General features: G+C 39.6%; 1 protein-coding gene across 8 annotated transcripts in view; it reads left to right on the top strand.

Moving 5' to 3' along the window:
• The window catches only part of OSBPL1A (oxysterol binding protein like 1A), a 223953-nt gene that overhangs the window by 191931 nt on the left and 14666 nt on the right, over positions 1 to 17356 (top strand). For all 8 annotated transcript variants that reach the window (XM_045886910.3, XM_045886911.3, XM_064577797.1 and 5 more), the window contains 3 exons: positions 162 to 237; positions 15657 to 15791; positions 16789 to 16886. In XM_045886910.3, coding sequence (XP_045742866.2) covers positions 162 to 237; positions 15657 to 15791; positions 16789 to 16886 — 309 coding nt within the window. The remainder of the gene's footprint in view (positions 1 to 161; positions 238 to 15656; positions 15792 to 16788; positions 16887 to 17356) is intronic.

Consider the following 17356-nt stretch of genomic DNA (forward strand, 5'->3'; position numbering starts at 1 on the left):
CAGGGGTGCAACCCCAGACGGACCCTGTCTGTCCACAGCCGAGAACATTTTTATGGTGTCTATACGCCTGTGCCTGTGGTGGTCAGTTAACGGTGATAGCTTTTCTTTCCTGGTGTCAGTGGCGTTAAAATTAACTGTTTGTTTTTCTTTTCTTCTTTCAGAACAAGCTTGCCTTCCCCTATGTTTTCCAGAAATGACTTCAGCATCTGGAGCATCCTGAGAAAATGTATTGGAATGGTAAATTAACTCTCCTTTTTATAATATAACATTAAGTAGTATACGTTTCCCTGTATATTCTTTGGAAGGGAATCTTCATGTTGGCATAAACGTGATGTACGACAAAGTTTATGGAAACGTGTGAGAATCAGAAATTGGGAAAAGTCTTAGGTCTGCCTGACAGAATTTGAACCACTCTTTATGCCATTTAATAGGATTTTAATGTGAATTTTCACTCTAAAAAAAAATCGGATAAGAAAATGCTCTTTTCCTACTGTCATATCACCTTTGTATTTCCCTGTAAAATTACCCAGAAATTCTTTCAGAAAGCACAGATTCACCAAAGTGTAGAAGGTAGTAATTTCATGTACATTTCTTTGTATGAGCTAGTTGTTTTGTACTTTGAGTTTTAAGTGTGATGTATTAGATACTTAGAATGTGTCTCTCCTTAGCTGTGCAGGTAGATTTGATTTGGGGGCAGGCAGCAAATGGCAAAGTTTACTATTCCATAAATCCTTAGGTTCTCTTTAAAACAGTAGTCCACAGCACCACCCTGACATCAGTTAGGCTAGAATTCTGAGTAAAGTTATCTTAATTCTTCCAGCACAACCTTTGACCAACTAGAATGATGAAAAGTTTGAAACACGTGAGTCCTAAGCTGCTAAAGAATCTGCCTGGACATTACCTTTTGTAATTTTGTAATTTAATGTGCATCCTGGGAGTCCTCCAAGAACTTTCCCTGCACCAAGAAGTATAGTCAGTTTCTTTTCGTTCTGTGCTTGAAATCCTTGCAACTTGTGATGTGCCCACTTTGGCGTTTTTCTAATGTCCCTGTTCTCTGCATGGGGTTATTTCATCTGAGACTTTCCAAGTGTGACTTCCAAGAAGCGATTTAATCCCAGAAACATTCATTTTAAACAAGTATTTTCTGATTCTACTATGTGGAGAGTAATTCAGCTAAGCTCTACAGCCAGATAATGGGATTTATCCCAGCCTTGCTACTTCCTGTCTGTGAGATCCCAGGGAAGCTATCTTGCCACCCTGGATAGGGTTTCCTCCTGTGTAAAGTTAGGAGACTAATTTGTACCTAATAGGTGTATTGAGAGATAAATAACATAACTTATGTAAAGTGTCTAGGAAGTCCCTGGTTTAGCATAATGCTCAATATTATTAGCAGCAGTTAATCCCATTTGAGAATCAGAGCACCTGCCTCTAATCCTATTTTGATTATATTAAGAATCATCAGGACAAACCAAATGTATATATTCTCAAGTAAGATGTTAATTATACATATTACTGTCTTTGGATCTGAAATTTTCCAGACAAAAAATTAGTATTTGTATTCTACAGAGTCAAGTATTTCTCAAATCCTTAGTAAACATATTTACCATTATGATTTATATGCAAATAGGCATATATGTGTGTTTTAAATTAAAACCAGTTTCACAAAAGGAATATTCATCATTATAACAAATGATATTTCCCATTATGTTAAATTAATGCTGATTCCAACTCACCATATTGATTACACAGTCTCTAAGGAATGAAACTCTCCCTACAGAATCGGTACCACATCTGTCAAAGACTATTGGGTCAGCAGAATTTGTATGCAAACGTCAGATGTGGTTGAGTCTTTTTGGACATCATGGAAAATAAGTTTTCTGTATTTGTCCAGCTTGAGTCTGTCTGCTACCATCTCCTTTCTCACAAGTGTCAGATTGAGTGGTGAGGTCATGAATTTGTTCAGGCTAGTGACCGGAGGTTGTCTAGTTTATATCTAAAGCAAGCATTCTGTCTAGATGGAGAATAACCATTCTTTTAAGAGACAGGACACAATGTTCTGTTGGATCCTACCTGTCACACTTTGAAAGATACTCTATTTCTCTAGAAGAATGGTTTTACTTTTATTTTTTAGGTGCAGAACTATTTGTAAATAAAGATTCTCTATTGAGTTTTTAAGATAACCATTCTTAGAGGAACATTTATTAATGTGGATTGAAAGGAAATTAGTGTTTGGAAGCACTGTTCTTTGGGCACTGTCATAGGCTCCCCCTCTCATACGCAGTAGAAACAATCAAAAGGTTTAAGTGTTGGCCAACAATAGAGATTTAAAGTACAATGTATCTTGAGAGAGAAATGCAAGTATCATTGCTAGAATAAATTTTTTTTTTTTTTAAGATTCATCTATTTATTTGAGAGAGCGAGAATGAGAGAGAGTACATGAGAGGGGGGAAGGTCAGAGGGAGAAGCAGGCTCCTCGCTGAGCAGGGAGCCCGATGCAGGACTCGATCCCGGGACTCCAGGATCATGACCTGAGCCGAAGGCAGTTGCTTTAACCAACTGAGCCACCCAGGCGCCCCTAGAATAAATTTTTAAAAGTAATTTTTGGTATAGACTCCTCCAACATCGGCCTCCTTCCACCTTCTAAAAGAAAATAGTCCAAAACTTAAAAAATGTAATATCTAAAGCTTTTTTGCACTGAAGTTCACAGCGAAGAAATTTTTTTAAAATCCTGCATTGCATTTCTGTGATTCTATTAAACTTAATCCATACACTTGAATTCCTTTCTCTGGGTAAATCTCAGTTACAAAAGCCATGTACATTTCTTTCAGCCAAGTCTTCCCCAGAGCTTCACATTCCCAGTTTCTCAATTTTATAATAATAAATCTTAAAAGTAGCAGAGGATATTTGGTATCAAACCATAGCTGTTCATGATGTCTCTGTCAAGTTGAGGAGCATACCAAATGAGAGTAGAGAGTGTGAGCATCTGCACTGAACTAGGGTCCAGTCCCAACTTTTTAAAAAAAGAATGCCTCTTACGATGATATAATTTTATGGTATAGTGTCATTATTACAGGACATGGTTTTGGGGTGCCTGGCCGGCTCAGTCGGTGGAGCATGCAACTCTTGATATCTTGGGTTGTGAGTTCGAGCCCCACTTTGGGTGTAGAGATTATGTAAAAATAAAAATCTTTAAAACAAAAAACATAATACCTGACTTTTATGAACTCATGAGAGATGCTTATCTGTCAGGTATGGTCTAGGTATAATTTGTCTTAATCAGGAAGGAAAGTCAAAGTATCTTCTCCAGACATTTGCCGTCCTGGACTGCCATGCCCTGCAGCGCCTTCCCCAGCCAGGCTTGCTTTGACCCCATCCTCCACTTCCATATACGGACACATTTTGCTTTGCTTCTTTCTAAAAAGAATATGGAGACTTATATTTGCAAAACTTAATGACATCCTTCCTTTTTTCTTCCAGTCTGTTTTGGACAGGATTATGTTACCAAATGTTGGATTTTACTACATGAAATGAATACTTTACATGACTGATATTTAATTCTAAATCTCTCTGTGATTGAAGCTTTTATAAAACAGATTCTCAGCTCAGAATTAATACTGATACTGGTTAGAGCTTTGAAACCTTTCTTACTCCCATTGCCCTTTTGTTGAAGGGCTTGAATCTCATAATCCCATTGTCCTGTGCTTCCCCTGTTTTTTTCCTCCTCTTCTCTCCCATCCCTTTAGGATTTCTCAGTGGGACTCACCCAGGGGTTAGGTCATGGGTGTTCACATTTAGTGACTTTTGGAACCAGGGCCAGCACCAGGATGAGGCAAATGAGGTAGGTAGGCACAAAAGTGGAGTAGGCATTTGTGCTCATGGCTTTGCAGGTGCCAACCCTGTGTTTGCTAAATATCCTGGAGTCCTAGAATATTAGTATTGGATTATTATCAGAGATGAAAAAGTTCTGATGTATTTATAAAAACTGACCTTTTAAAGTGAAAATGTTATATCACTCTTTTAAAAATGTCCAGTGGAACCAAATACCGTGGAAATTTGAATACAAGAGTAAGCTCTTCGTTAAGAGTTGAAAAGTTGGGCGCCTGGGTGGCTCAGTCGTTGGGTGTCTGCCTTCAGCTCAGGTCATGATCCCAGGGTCCTGGGATCGAGCCCCGCATCGGGCTCCCTGCTCAGCGGAGAGTCTGCTTCTCCCTCTCCCACCCCGTCTGCTTGTGTTCCCTCTCTCACTGTGACTCTCTCTGTCAATAAATAAAATATTAAAAAAAAAAAAAGTTGAAAAGTTTATAGTTCCATTTGCTCCTTTAACTCATATTTCCATTCTATATTTCTTATGGAATATTATCCTTAACTTTTTTTTTTAAGATTTTATTTATTTATTTGACAAAAATACATACAAAAATAAAAATTTGACAGCATATATCCTGTGAGCATAAGATTTTGAGAATAAAAGTTTCTCTGCATCAATGTATTCTTACAAGTATTAATATATGAGTGATCAAAATAACAAGCATTGCAAAATTTATGAAAATATTAACATAAAAGGTAAAATGTTATTCATAAAATGGATTTTTTCAGTTGGGTTTAGATATCTGAGAATGTCCCCTATTGCTAGAATGTGACAGGATTTTTAGTAATGATTGTTATTTTTTAATAGATTCAAGAATTAAACCTTGCTCATATTAATAGGCAGATGGGAGTAGGAGTTTGGTGTTTTGTTTTTTTTTAACATCTAGCAATATCATTCAGTTTAGTTCTTTGACCCTTTCCCAACTGTGTACCAAAATTCAGATAACATATATTTACCAAAAATATTTTTTTATGATCCATAAGTTGACAACTCAATTAGGACTTCTTCAGTGTTACTAAAAACAGGACTTTAAAAAACTTTAACTTGTGGAAGATCTTGTTAGCCTCCATTGGAGTCCTAGGTGTCTTGGTCTCTGGGAAATGTAAATGTAGCCAGAGAAGCTTTCCCAGGGATTGCAGTTCTTGCTTCACGAAGCTCTTTCCTCTCACTCACCTATACCTTGTAATAGTGAGAAGGGTGTGAGAAAATGGAAATATTTTTCACTGAAACACACCTATGTTGCTATAGTAACTTTTGATAAAATGCTTTTATCTTACCATGAGCTTTAAAATGTTTCCCTCAAAACCACCGATACAGCTCATTCATTTGATGCAGGGTACCGGCCACACAACCACAGAGCCAGACCATAGTCAGACACGCCTCACGGCAGCGGTCAAGAGTGTGATGTTACTTTGGGGGTCAGATAAACATGTTAGTATATGTCACTGTGGCACTTGTCCCATTCTTGAATTCTGATAAGATCAGTACAGACCTAGATAAAATGTGGAGCTTTGCCACAGCTGCTACCTTATAAACACTGCCTTGAGAGACGGGGAACAGAAACAGCAAAGTAGTAAACAAAACCTAGCATCTTTACCACCTCACTTTGCAGTGATCTGAAGTCAGAATACCCCAATATGGGAGAAGTGGCTAGAAGTCCCGATTTCTAATGTCAGGTCTTTGCCTTAACCGAAACAGAGAAAGTCCTGGAGCCCTCCTTCAGATTAGTGAATGGGGCCTCAGTTAAAAGAGGCTTCACTGATTCCAGTACTGTACTTCTAACCCTCCCTTCATTTGGCGCCCTGCAGAGTTTTACATTTCAAAGCAAGAATACTATACTATGATTCAGTATGGTGTGAGTTGTTCCCCCCCACACACACACACACAGCCCACTCCCCACCTCCACCCCTCATCGCAGAAGGGTAGTTGGAAAGGGGAAGTGGGAAAAGAGAAACAGCATGACATCCAGTGCAGGTGTCTGCTTGGGCCTGCCAGTTATTAGGTAAGAGTGCCTGTGGAGGCTGAGCGTCTAGAAACTGGCCCCCTTAAAGCAGCCCCGCCCGCGTGGCTCCTAGACAGTCTTTGTGACTGCACCTCGAGTGAATACAGCCTGAAGACTGAGATCCAGTCCCGGCTTCAGCCAGTGCGTCTGTCATCCTTCCACACTCCTGTCTAGTAGTTGTCCAGCCAAGTCTGAAAAGACTCAGCTACTAGACAGGAAGAATGGGAAAGGAATATCTGTTTACCTTTTTCCTCATGCTTTTCTTGTCTTTTTCTTTGTTTTTACCATTGGTTTGCACCAAGGTGTGCAAAGTGTGGTTCAGTTCATACACAAACACACACCCCTCTCCTGCTCCATAGTTCCTTCATTTCTGGCTGGGTTACCTTCTACTTGTTCCCCTGTTGTGTTCCCCTTGCGCTGGTCTGTGAGAGCTGAGGAACAGTGCTGTAACCAACAGTGAAAGGCATGAGGGCAGCAGGCTTTTTTCAAACTGCTCATCCAGATGGTCCCACGAGGGCTGTCTTGTGAGTTCTTCGTGTGACTGCTTTGGGCATAATCAGTGGTATTCAGACAGCAAGAACCTCTCATGCAAGATAAACTGGTAGATGGTAGACATCTTATGGAACGAGGGGACTGAGCAGCAGAAGATGTGAAAAAGACCTTTGACCCACCAAAGCCCTTAGATGTAAGAAGGAGGAATTTTTACACCCTTGGTGTAGCTATGGGAGGTGTGCAGGGGTTGGGTGGCGGGGGTGGGGGGGTGGCGGTTGTGGAGGAAGGATCCAGTACCAGCTTCATCTTGCAGAAGGCACATCCAAGGAACAGAGCCAGGACTGCCGCTAGCACTTGACCATCACTGAAGAGTCTAGAAACCCACTTAGTGCTTGGGTAACACTCCTGGGTGAGGGCTCTGCCTGCAAGCTGGCTGCTTGGGCAAATGAGCAGACAGATTTAGCCTAAGACCTAAGTTAAGTTTCTCTGGGTAACCCAGGTCTTAAATATTTGCACATTTGGGTGTTACAGTGTTAGACTTTACATATATAAAATATTTTTCCATTTTAGTTGGGATCAAACTTGGCCTTGCCTTCAGGTTGTTTATGTAGTGCTCAAGTGATGAAGCAGCCTTCTTTCTCTCTTTTTTAATTCTCAGTTTGTCAGCGGATGAGAAATTGCAATTAAGAGTTTCTTCAGTTTCATCATTGGTTGCTATTAATTTGCATGGATAAATTTAAACTTTGTTTTTAGCTGAGTCACAGGGTGGAACTGCCTGGCATAAATACTTAATTTTTCCAGCTGACTGATGCTCCCAGTGATAAAAGTAGTCCAGCTAATGTTTCTTCCTGAAACTTGACCCTCATAATGTGCATTGTTTCTTTTTCTGTTACTGAAATCTACACAGTACTAATTAGTTGTATTCAATATCTAGAGAGTCCAATACCAGACTGTATTATATTGGAAGTAAAAATGGTGTCACTATACATTTCCAAGACAGAACAAAATATAGTTTGTGTCACTTGGGTTTTTCATTACATACGTAGGGAACTGTAGATTTTAACAATTAAAATTATTGTAAGGTTACTTTAAAATAATTCAACTAATAGAAGCAATAAAGTTGTAAGTCCATTGCTTTTTATACTCTTTTAAAATAGCTTTTTATACTCTTCTGAGAGGGTGAGGGTGTTATCTCGGACTGGATTTATGTGTATATGTTCTCTGGGATCTGGATCTTTTTCTTTCCTTCGTACTCCTTCTCTGTTAGTTGGCCCAGATGTGTGCCTTTATAGTTCCTTGAATGCATACATTCTGAGTTACTAAAAGAGGTAGGAAGGTGTTTAAATTATTCTGGATTACAACATTGGATTTAAAGAAGCTTATTTAGGAATTTTAGGGGCTTTTCAAATGATTAAAAATAATCTGCCCATTGAATTGATGATAAACCATGTCCTTTGTGCTTTGCTCTCCAGTTTACAGCACACCCTCTTTCACTGACTCACTCCTGTAAAGTCCAGCCAGCTGGTGCTGAGCAGCCAGTGGCCAGTAGACCCTTGATCATCCCATCCTTGCCTGGATATTTTCCCTGGGAAGATATATGTGAAGAGATGCAGTGCACCTAGCGTTGCTTTCGAGATGAAAGATTAAGTCCCTCGGCCAAGACTCTCTCATCTGCTGTAACTAGGCACAGGCAAAAATGCTGTCACCCCTAGCACATCTACTGCCTCAGGGAGTATTTTGTCCTTCTAGTGCTGTTTGGGGGGGAGGGGGGGAATCCAGACACAAGCTTAGCGGTAAAGTTCTTCATTCCTGTAATGGAAGTTTTACCCTACTGTTGTACATGATAAAGTGAAATGTAGAGAACAAGAACAGCATGGTGTGGGTCACATACTAGTCAAAGGGTAGGGCTTGAGTCGTCCCCCTGGTGAGCCCCTGTCGTCTTGGTGACTGGATGGAGCAGCCAGGCAGCAGAGAGCCCTCCCATGGGATGGCAGCCATCCGTCCTGGCTGGGGCTCCAGGAAGTGTCCTCTCCTTTACTCCCTCACCCTTGAAAGCCAGAACTCAGAAGCAGGAAGCGCCTGGGCAGCTCAGTCGGCTAAGCCTCCAACTCTTGATTTTTGGCTCAGGTCATGATCCTCGGGTTTGTGAGATTGAGCCCTGTGTCGGGTTCCGCTCTGGGCATGGAGTCTGCTTAAGATTCTCTCCCTCTCCTGCCCTTCCCCTGCTCACATGCGCTCTTTCTTTCTAAAATAAATAAAATCTTAAAGAAAAAAAAAAAAGAACTTGGAAGACAGGCTGCCTTCTGAGTAGCTTTTCTACAGCTCAGCCTCCCAGGTGACAGGGCAAAGTATCCTAATTTTCGAGGCCCCCTTGCCTCTCCGCGTCTTGGAGGACCTGGCGCTCTCGCATGTGTTCTTAATGATAATAGCTAACATTGCTCACTTACTGTATGCCTGCTACTGTTCTAAGTGTCATATATGAATTAACCTTTACAAGCCCTGTGAGGTACACAATGAAATCCCCATTTGGGGAGAGGTGAGGGACTTACTCGTGGTGACACAAGCATGAGTTGACAAGGGGCCTTTCATCTCAGAGCCCATTCATAAAATGTACCATCTTAACCATTTCTAAGCGTGCAGTTCAGTGGAGTTCACGCATTCACTTTGTTGTACAGCAGTCCCCACCATCCACCCAACCTTTTCATTGTGCAGAAGTGACACTTCATACCCAGTGTCACCAGGAGCTCTCCGTTCCCCGCCCCCAGTCCCCGGCAGCCACCATGCTGCTTTCTGTTCAGAACTCACTCTTCGAACCACTTTAGTGTCCCTGGAACTTAGGACTGGACTAACCCGAGCAGATTTGGTTGCTCTTCTTTTTCCCTTCTGCCACTTCGTTTCTCTCTTGTACATTTTATGATTAGCATGTCAGTGTGTGGGTTGTAAGGTGGTCCAGTTTCTGCGGGGCAAGCTTGTTAGCTTCCTTTTGCCAGGCTGAAAGTATTAGACTTTAAACTAAATCTCCTGTTTTACTCCTGATTAAAAGAGCAAAACGTGTTCATTTTAGGAAGCTTAGAGAATACAGAAAAGCATAAAGAAGATAATTAAGATCACCTCTACTATCCACTCTTCAAGGCAGCAGCTGTTAATTTGTTGGTGCTATGACCTTCTGGCATTTGTTTCTAGATCTATAGAACCTATTTTTGAACATGTTGCTTTGTAACCTACCTTTTCCCACATTTTGCCATGTGAACTGTTTTACATCATTAAAAAAGAGGGTTTGACTTCAAGGAGCCTTGTATTCCAGTGAAAGAGTCAGGAAAGTCTAGTGCATTGTGATAAATGCCTGAATAGGCATAAAGTCAGTGGGCACGGGGACTGCAGAGGAGCATGTCGGGTAGGGGCACCTGCAGTGTGGTGGAGTCTAAGATACTCTCCCTTCCCCTGGGAACTGTATTACTGTAGAGTTAGCAAGATGAGCTGACATAACAGCGGGCAGTCTCATACATGATCAAGGGCTAAATTGTGAGATCTAGGTTCTGGTCCTCCAGGAGTTGGAAGAAGCGAGAAATCAATGAGCCCTAGAATGGTTGAAGAGGAGAGACTTGGGCTGGGCCTTGACATATGGGTAAGATGTACAAGAGTTAAGGGAAGAGAGCAGGGCATTCCAGGTTAGGGTTGACCCTGCCAGGTCATTTAACCCAGTGCCTAAAACAGTGCCTGGCACCTAGTAGATGCTAAATGAAATTTCAAAGGTATTTTGAAAAAATTTAATTTCTAATGCATATTCTGTACTGCAAGTTGTGTAGAAGAGATTTTCTTTGAGTATACCTGACAAAATTGTAAGATATTTAAAGTATTTTAAAGTATATTTAAAGTATTCATCACGGTGATTGGATATGGTATACACTGTGAAAGGGTCCCCTTGAGTTAATTAACACATCAGTCACCTCAGTACTTTTTCTCTGTGAGAACATTTAAATACTACTCTTAGCAAATTTCATTTATGCAAAACAGTGTTATCAACTATAGTTGCCATGTTATACATTAGATCTTCAGCTCTTACTCATCTTATAACTAAAAGATTGTACTGTTTTACCAATCTCTCCCTATATTGCCTACCCACAGCCCCTGGCAACCACCTCCCTACTGTGTTTCTATGAGTTTGCCCTTTATTGTATTTTTCTTTTGTTTTTGTTGTTTTTTTCCCACATATCAGTGATACTGTGGAGTATTTGTCTTTATGTCTGGCTTATTTCACTTAGCATAATGCCCTCTAGGTTCATCCTTGTTGTCACAAATGGCAAGATTGTCTTCTTTTGTAAGGCCAAATAATATTCCTGTGTGTGTGTGTGAGTGTGATTTTCTTGACCACACTAATCACATTTTCTTGATCCATTTATCTTTTTTTTTTTTTTTAAAGATTTTATTTATTTATTTGAGACAGAGAGAATGAGATACAGAGAGCATGAGAGGGAGGAGGGTCAGAGGGAGAAGCAGACTCCCTGCCGAGCAGGGAGCCCGATGCGGGACTCGATCCCGGGACTCCAGGATCATGACCTGAGCCGAAGGCAGTCGCTTAACCAACTGAGCTACCCAGGCGCCCCCATTTATCTTTTGATGGACACTTAGGTTGTTTCCTTATTGGCTATTATAAATACTGCTCTAATGAGCATGGGAGTGCAGATGTCTTTTCAAGTTAGGGTTTTCATTTCTTTGGGTAAATATTAAGAAGTGGAATGCCTGGGTCATATGGCAGTTCTATTTTTAAGTTCTTGGGGAACCTCCACTGTGCTTTTCATAATGTCTGTACCACTTTACATTCCCACCAGTGGTGCATAAGGGTGCCTTTTCTCCACATCATTGCCAGCCATTCCTCTCTTTTATAGACGTAAAACAGGTGTGACGTGGTATCTCATTATAGTTTTGATTTGCATTTCCCTGATGATTAGTCATGTTGGGCACCTTTCATGTATCTATTGGCTATTTGAATGTGATCTTTGGAAAAGTGTCTATTCAGTTCCACGGCCCATTTTTTAATCTTTTTTTTCTATTGAGTTGGAAGAGTTTATAGAGAGAGAGAGAGAGAGAAGAAGATAGTAACCTCTTATCAGATACAGGATTTGTAAATATTTTCTCCCATTCTGTAGGTTGCCATTTTATGATGTTGATTTTCTTTGCTGTGCAGAAGCTTTCAGTTTGATATAGTTCCAGTTGTTTGTTTTTGCTTTTGTTAGTTTTGCTTTTGGTGTCAGATTAAAAAAAAAATCATCATGAGACCTATGACAAGGAGCTTACCCCTTGTGTTTTCATCTAGGAGTTTTATGGTTTCAGTTCTTATGTTAAAGTCTTTAATCCATTTTGAGTTGACTATTGTGAATGGTATAAGATAGTGATCTAGTGTCATTCTTTTGCATGACTGTCCAGTTTTCGTAGCACCATTTATTGAGGAAATCCCCCATTGTATATTCTTGGCTCCTTTGTCAAAAATCATTTGGCCATATAGGTGTGGATTAATTTCTGGGCTCTTTGTTGTATTCTATTTACCTGTGTGTCCAGTTTTATGCCCCTACCATACTGTGTCAGTTACTTTGGCTTTATAATCTTGTTTGAAATCAGGAAGCAAGATGTTAGCTGTGGGCTTGACATATATGGCCTTTATTTTGCTGAGTTATGTTCCCTCTCTACCCACTTTGTTGAGAGTTTTTATCATGAAAGGATGTGGAATTTTGTCACATGCATTTTTTGCATCTATTGAGATGATCATATGATATTATTCATTTTGTTAATGTGGTGTATCACATTGATTTATGGTGTTGAAGCATCCTGCATCCCAGGAATAAATCCCACATGATCATGCTGTATGATCCTTTTAATGTACTTTTGCACTTGGTTTGCTAATATTTTGTTGAGGTATTTTGTATCTGTGCTCATCAGAGATACCGGTCTATGATTTTCTTTTCTGTGGTGTCCTTGTCTGGTTTTGGTATCAGAATAATGCTGACTTCATAAAATGTGTTTGGAAATGTTCCCTCTATTTTTTTTTTTTTAAAGAGTTTGAGAAGTACAGTCTGGCAGAATTTACCAGTGAAGTCATGTGGTCCTGGATTTTTGTTTGTTGGCTGGCTTTTGGTTACTGCTTCAGTGTCCTTACTGATAATTTGTTCAGATTTTCTCTTTCTTCATGATTCAGTCTTCATAGGATATATATTTCTAGGAATTTATTGATTTCTTCTAGGTTTTCTCATTTGTGTTGGCATGTAATTGCTCATAGTAGTTTTTTATGAGGCTCTTTTTTCCTTTTTTTCCCTACAGATTTATTTATTTTAGAAAGAGCACGAGCAGGGGGAGGAGCAGAGGGAGAGGGAGAGAGAGAATGTCAAGCAGACTCCACACTAAGCGTGGAGCCCAGTGTGAGGTTCAATCTCTCGACCCTGAGATCATGACCTGAGCTGAAATCAAGAGTTAGATGTTTAACCGACTGAGCCGCCCAGGCACCCCTCCATGTATTTTTTTTTTTAATTGAACTGTAGTTGATACCTAACGTTAACATTGGTTTTAGGTGTACAACATAGTGATCCAACTAGTCTATATATTATGCTATGCTCACTACAAGTGTAGCTGTGATCTCTCACCAAACAGTGCTATTATATTGATATATTGCCTTTGTTGTACCTTTTACCCCCATGACTTATTCATTCCATAACTGGAAGCTTCTGTCTCCCACTCTCTTTCACCCATTTTGCCTGTATGATCCTCTCTATTTTTATGGTATCAGTTGTAATGTCTCTCCATTTACAATTTTTGAGTCTTCTCTCTTTTTGTCTTAGTGAGTCTAGTTAAAGGTTTGTCTACTTTTTGAAAGAACCAGCTCTTAGTTTCATTGATCTTTTCTATTGTCTTTTTAGTCTCTATTTCATTTATTTCCCTCTGATCTTTGTCATGTCCTTTCTTCCACTAACTTTCGGCTTAGTTCTTTTTCTAGTTCGTTGAAGTATAAGGTCAGGCTTTTTATGTGCGATCTTTCTTGTTTCTTAATGTAGGCATTTATTGCTGTGAACTTCTCTCTTAGAATTGCTTCTGCTGTATCCCATGAGTTTTGGCATGTTGGATTTCCATTTTCATTTGTCTCAAGATGTTTATTGATTTTCCCTTTGAATTCTTCTTTGACCCATTTGTTGTTCTATAGTGTGTTTTAAATCTCACATATTTGTAAATTTTTCCATTTTTTTATTGTAGTTAATTTTTCTTTTAACATTTTATTTGTCAGAGAGCACAAGCAGGGGGAGCGGCAGGCAGAGGGAGAAGCAGGCTCTCCGCCGAGCAGGGAGCCCCATGTGGGGCTCGATCCCAGGACCCCAGGATCATGACCTGAGCTGGAGGCAGATGCTTAATCCACTGAGCCCTCTGGGTGTCCCTCTTATAGTTCATTTCTAATATCATACTCTTTTGATTAGAAAAGTTCCTTGATAGGGCGCCTGGGTGGCTCAGTTGGTTAAGCGACTGCCTTCGGCTCAGGTCATGATCCTGGAGTCCCGGGATCGAGTCCCGCATCGGGCTCCCTGCTCGGCAGGGAGTCTGCTTCTCCCTCTGACCTTCCTCCTTATGCTCTCTGTCTCTCATTCTCTCTCTCTCAAATAAATAAAATCTTTAAAAAAAAAAAAAAAAAAGAAAAGTTCCTTGATATCATTTGAATCTTCTTAAATTTATTGAGACTTACTTGTGCTGAATGTATAATCTGTCCTGGAGAATGTTCCATATGCATTTGAAAAGAATGTGTATTTTGCCTACTGTTCAGTGGAATGAAGGTTCTGTATATATCTCTTGGGTTTAACGTATCATTTACGTCCATTGTTTCCTTGTCTATCTGGATGGTCTATCCATTGTTTAAATATTGAAGCCCCCTACTTTTATTGTATTCCTCTGTAAGTACAAAGCAGTACAGCCCCACTGTTGATGCTGCTTTGTCTCTGGGGGAAGGAGCATTTTCACGTTTTTACTTCCTTATTGTTAAATTTTATATGTAGAGTTACGTATTCCTCTATTAGTGTTTGGTTTTGTCTTGTTTTATTAAAGAAAATAACTAGGGAAGGTATTTTTTAGGAGAAGGAAGAGAGCCTGAGACATCACAATAAGATAAACTTTGGTAGTCCAAGTTTTCTGACCTGGGACCCAACAGTGAATTTCTGAAGTTAATGAGATCTCAAAGATACATAGTGCAGCCTTCTTTTCTTTATCCCTTTCTAGATTCCTATTCTCCCTGGTCTCTCCATTGAGACAGCAATAAACCTACTATTTCTTTTAATTAGGTTGAGCTGCTACATGGCTGTGTATTCTGCAATATTTTATGGTCATGAATGAGCTTAATTTTTTTTAATGCACTCCAGTTGTATTTTTGTGAAGGTTACATTATTTTTAATTGTACAGATCAATAAGAATGGATGTTGAGGGGGGAAAAGTCAGAGGTAAGACAGGTGGCATTCAAGCCTTGGGAATGTTCACCTGACCCATGTAGGTTTAGTCAGCAGACTTTATTAAAGACCTGATTTCCAAAGGAAAGGTAAATAATGGTAGGTGGAAGGTTGGGAAGATCATCAGAATATTCTAGAGAATACCAAGATAAATTTCTTACCTAGTGAATTTTTTAAAGACTTAATGATGCCATTGTTTGCTGGCAGGGTAGGGTAAACAGAGTTGAAAATTCAAGTCAGAGACCACCCTCCACCCCCCCGACCAATTATTACATTATGTTTGGAAGTCTGTTGTGATTGTGTCATTCTAGCAGACAGAATTTAAAACCTGTTCTATAAAATGCATTATAGTCTTCTAATACCGAGTCCCCAAAGTATAGTCGATTTGAGTGGTCAGGAAACCTCAGTGTTGTTCAAAAACAGTCTGAGATTTCTTTTGGAAAATTAGCACAAAAATGGTATATCACTGATCATTAGCTCACTGTGAAGATTTTTGTTTTTGTGCCTGCATCACCTTTCTATCCCATTTCCTAATTCTGTCTGAGGCATATTTATTAATACTCATCATCTAATGCTCACCAGATTGTGGGCTCCTCGAAGTCAGGGAGAATGTTTGGGTAGTCTTTGTGTTTCCTTCCATGCCTAGAACAATGTACTCCATATTGTTAGGTGCTCTGGAAAGATTTGTGAAATTGAACTGATACTAATTAAATTTCACGGACTGTTGTTTTCTATTACTTCCTTCCCAAGAACATGTTAAGTAAATATGGCAGCAGGTAAGTTTGCCGCGTCTATGGGACATCAACATTTCCATTTTCTTGTGAAATAGGAACTGTCCAAGATCACCATGCCAGTTATATTTAATGAGCCTTTGAGCTTCCTGCAGCGACTCACTGAATATATGGAGCACACATACCTCATCCACAAGGCCAGTTCATTCTCTGATTCTGTGGAAAGAATGCAGGTATGTGTCAAACTAGCACAGAAAGGGCATGAGTCTTAGAGACTTCTCTGCCATCTCCACCTCCAAAAACACATACACAGAATTTGTGTTAAATGCAATGTGAGTTTGGGAAATGTTATTAAAATGAGAGTGTGTGGAGTATCCTCTGTGTTCCCTCCCCCTGCCATCCTCTAGCCAGAGTGCCACCACGGTGGAAAGACCAGTGACAATTGCAAGACAAGCAGAAGGTGGTCCATAACCAAATCTGGATGTTAGTGAGCTGTTTCTGAGTCTCCATTTTAGAAAAGTAGTATGTTCTTGGGGGAAACAGCTCAACTTTTCTTCTTTCAGATTTTCTTAGGCTGTTCCCAAGAAGGAACGAACACACACATACACACATAAATACGTATATTTATGCTTATGTATGTAAGAAGTGTACACATTGTTACAGGTTTAAACAAAAGACAACAAGCAATTGTACTTCCTAATTTTGTTTTGGGTAGAAGATGCTTCCATGGTGTGTATGGATGGGTTAGTTACAGGCGGAGCAAAGTAGACATATTGTTCTCCTTCAGACAAAGCCATGGCATTCATAATAGAATCTTTCTGTTCTTTCATTTATATCAGTCGGCTTTTCCCAACCTTATGGGACTTGATACCAGTGTTCACTTATGTCTCTTTTTCCCTATACTAAAAATGTTGTACTTTTTGGAAATTTTAAGAGAATTAAAAGTAATTTGGGGTTTAAGAGTTTTTTTAAAAGTTCTTGAGAGAATCTGTAGCACTCTTAGGGTGTTATAAAAACCATATGGCTCGGAATGACTGGAGTAAGAGACTCAGTCGTTTTCATTTTGAATGCCCACACTGGCGTATTAAGTTGCTAGAGCTGTATTAAAAATCCAAAGTAATTAAACTCCTCAAAATAATTTTGTAAATGACTGTCTTCGCAAAATTTCCAGTCCTCAAAGAATGGGGAGCAAGCTAGGCTCTTTTGAACTTCTAATGCTCTGTCCCACAGTGTGTAGCTGCATTTGCCGTGTCTGCCGTAGCTTCTCAGTGGGAACGCACTGGAAAGCCTTTCAACCCGCTTCTCGGAGAGACCTATGAATTAGTTCGGTAAAGATCTTTCACTTTCTGAGATGGGTTTTGTATGATTTATATAGCTTTTCAGATGAAGAGGGAACTTACCAACATTTTGCATTACTGGAGCAAGTTAAGAGTTTTGATGTTTGTTCTGTTTTAGAGACTGTGTCAAAAATGTGGAAATGTACATGTAATGCACCATTATGAAAAATAATTACAAGGATTTCAATATTTCTGATCATGTGGGATTAGTAATTCTTTTCTCCTTCTGTAGATCATAAGATATGATTGGAGTTTTTTTTAATACCCATTTAATATATACTAACATAAATGTATACTGTTGGTATAAAGGCAATGAATGCATCTACAGGTACAATTCTGTGTGCCTATTGTAGCCTGCTTCTTTACCCACAATTAAGGAATTCATTTGGCTGTAGTTTTTCTGAATCTTCCTTTTCATCTCTGCACAAGTTTTGATACCATTTGTATTGTAGATGTTTGAA

The sequence above is a fragment of the Mirounga angustirostris genome, unplaced genomic scaffold, assembly GCF_029215605.1.
Source record: "Mirounga angustirostris isolate CCGP_5_RB_7025 unplaced genomic scaffold, mMirAng1.0.hap1 SCAF_14, whole genome shotgun sequence".
In the NCBI taxonomy this organism is placed as follows: Eukaryota; Metazoa; Chordata; class Mammalia; order Carnivora; family Phocidae; genus Mirounga; species Mirounga angustirostris.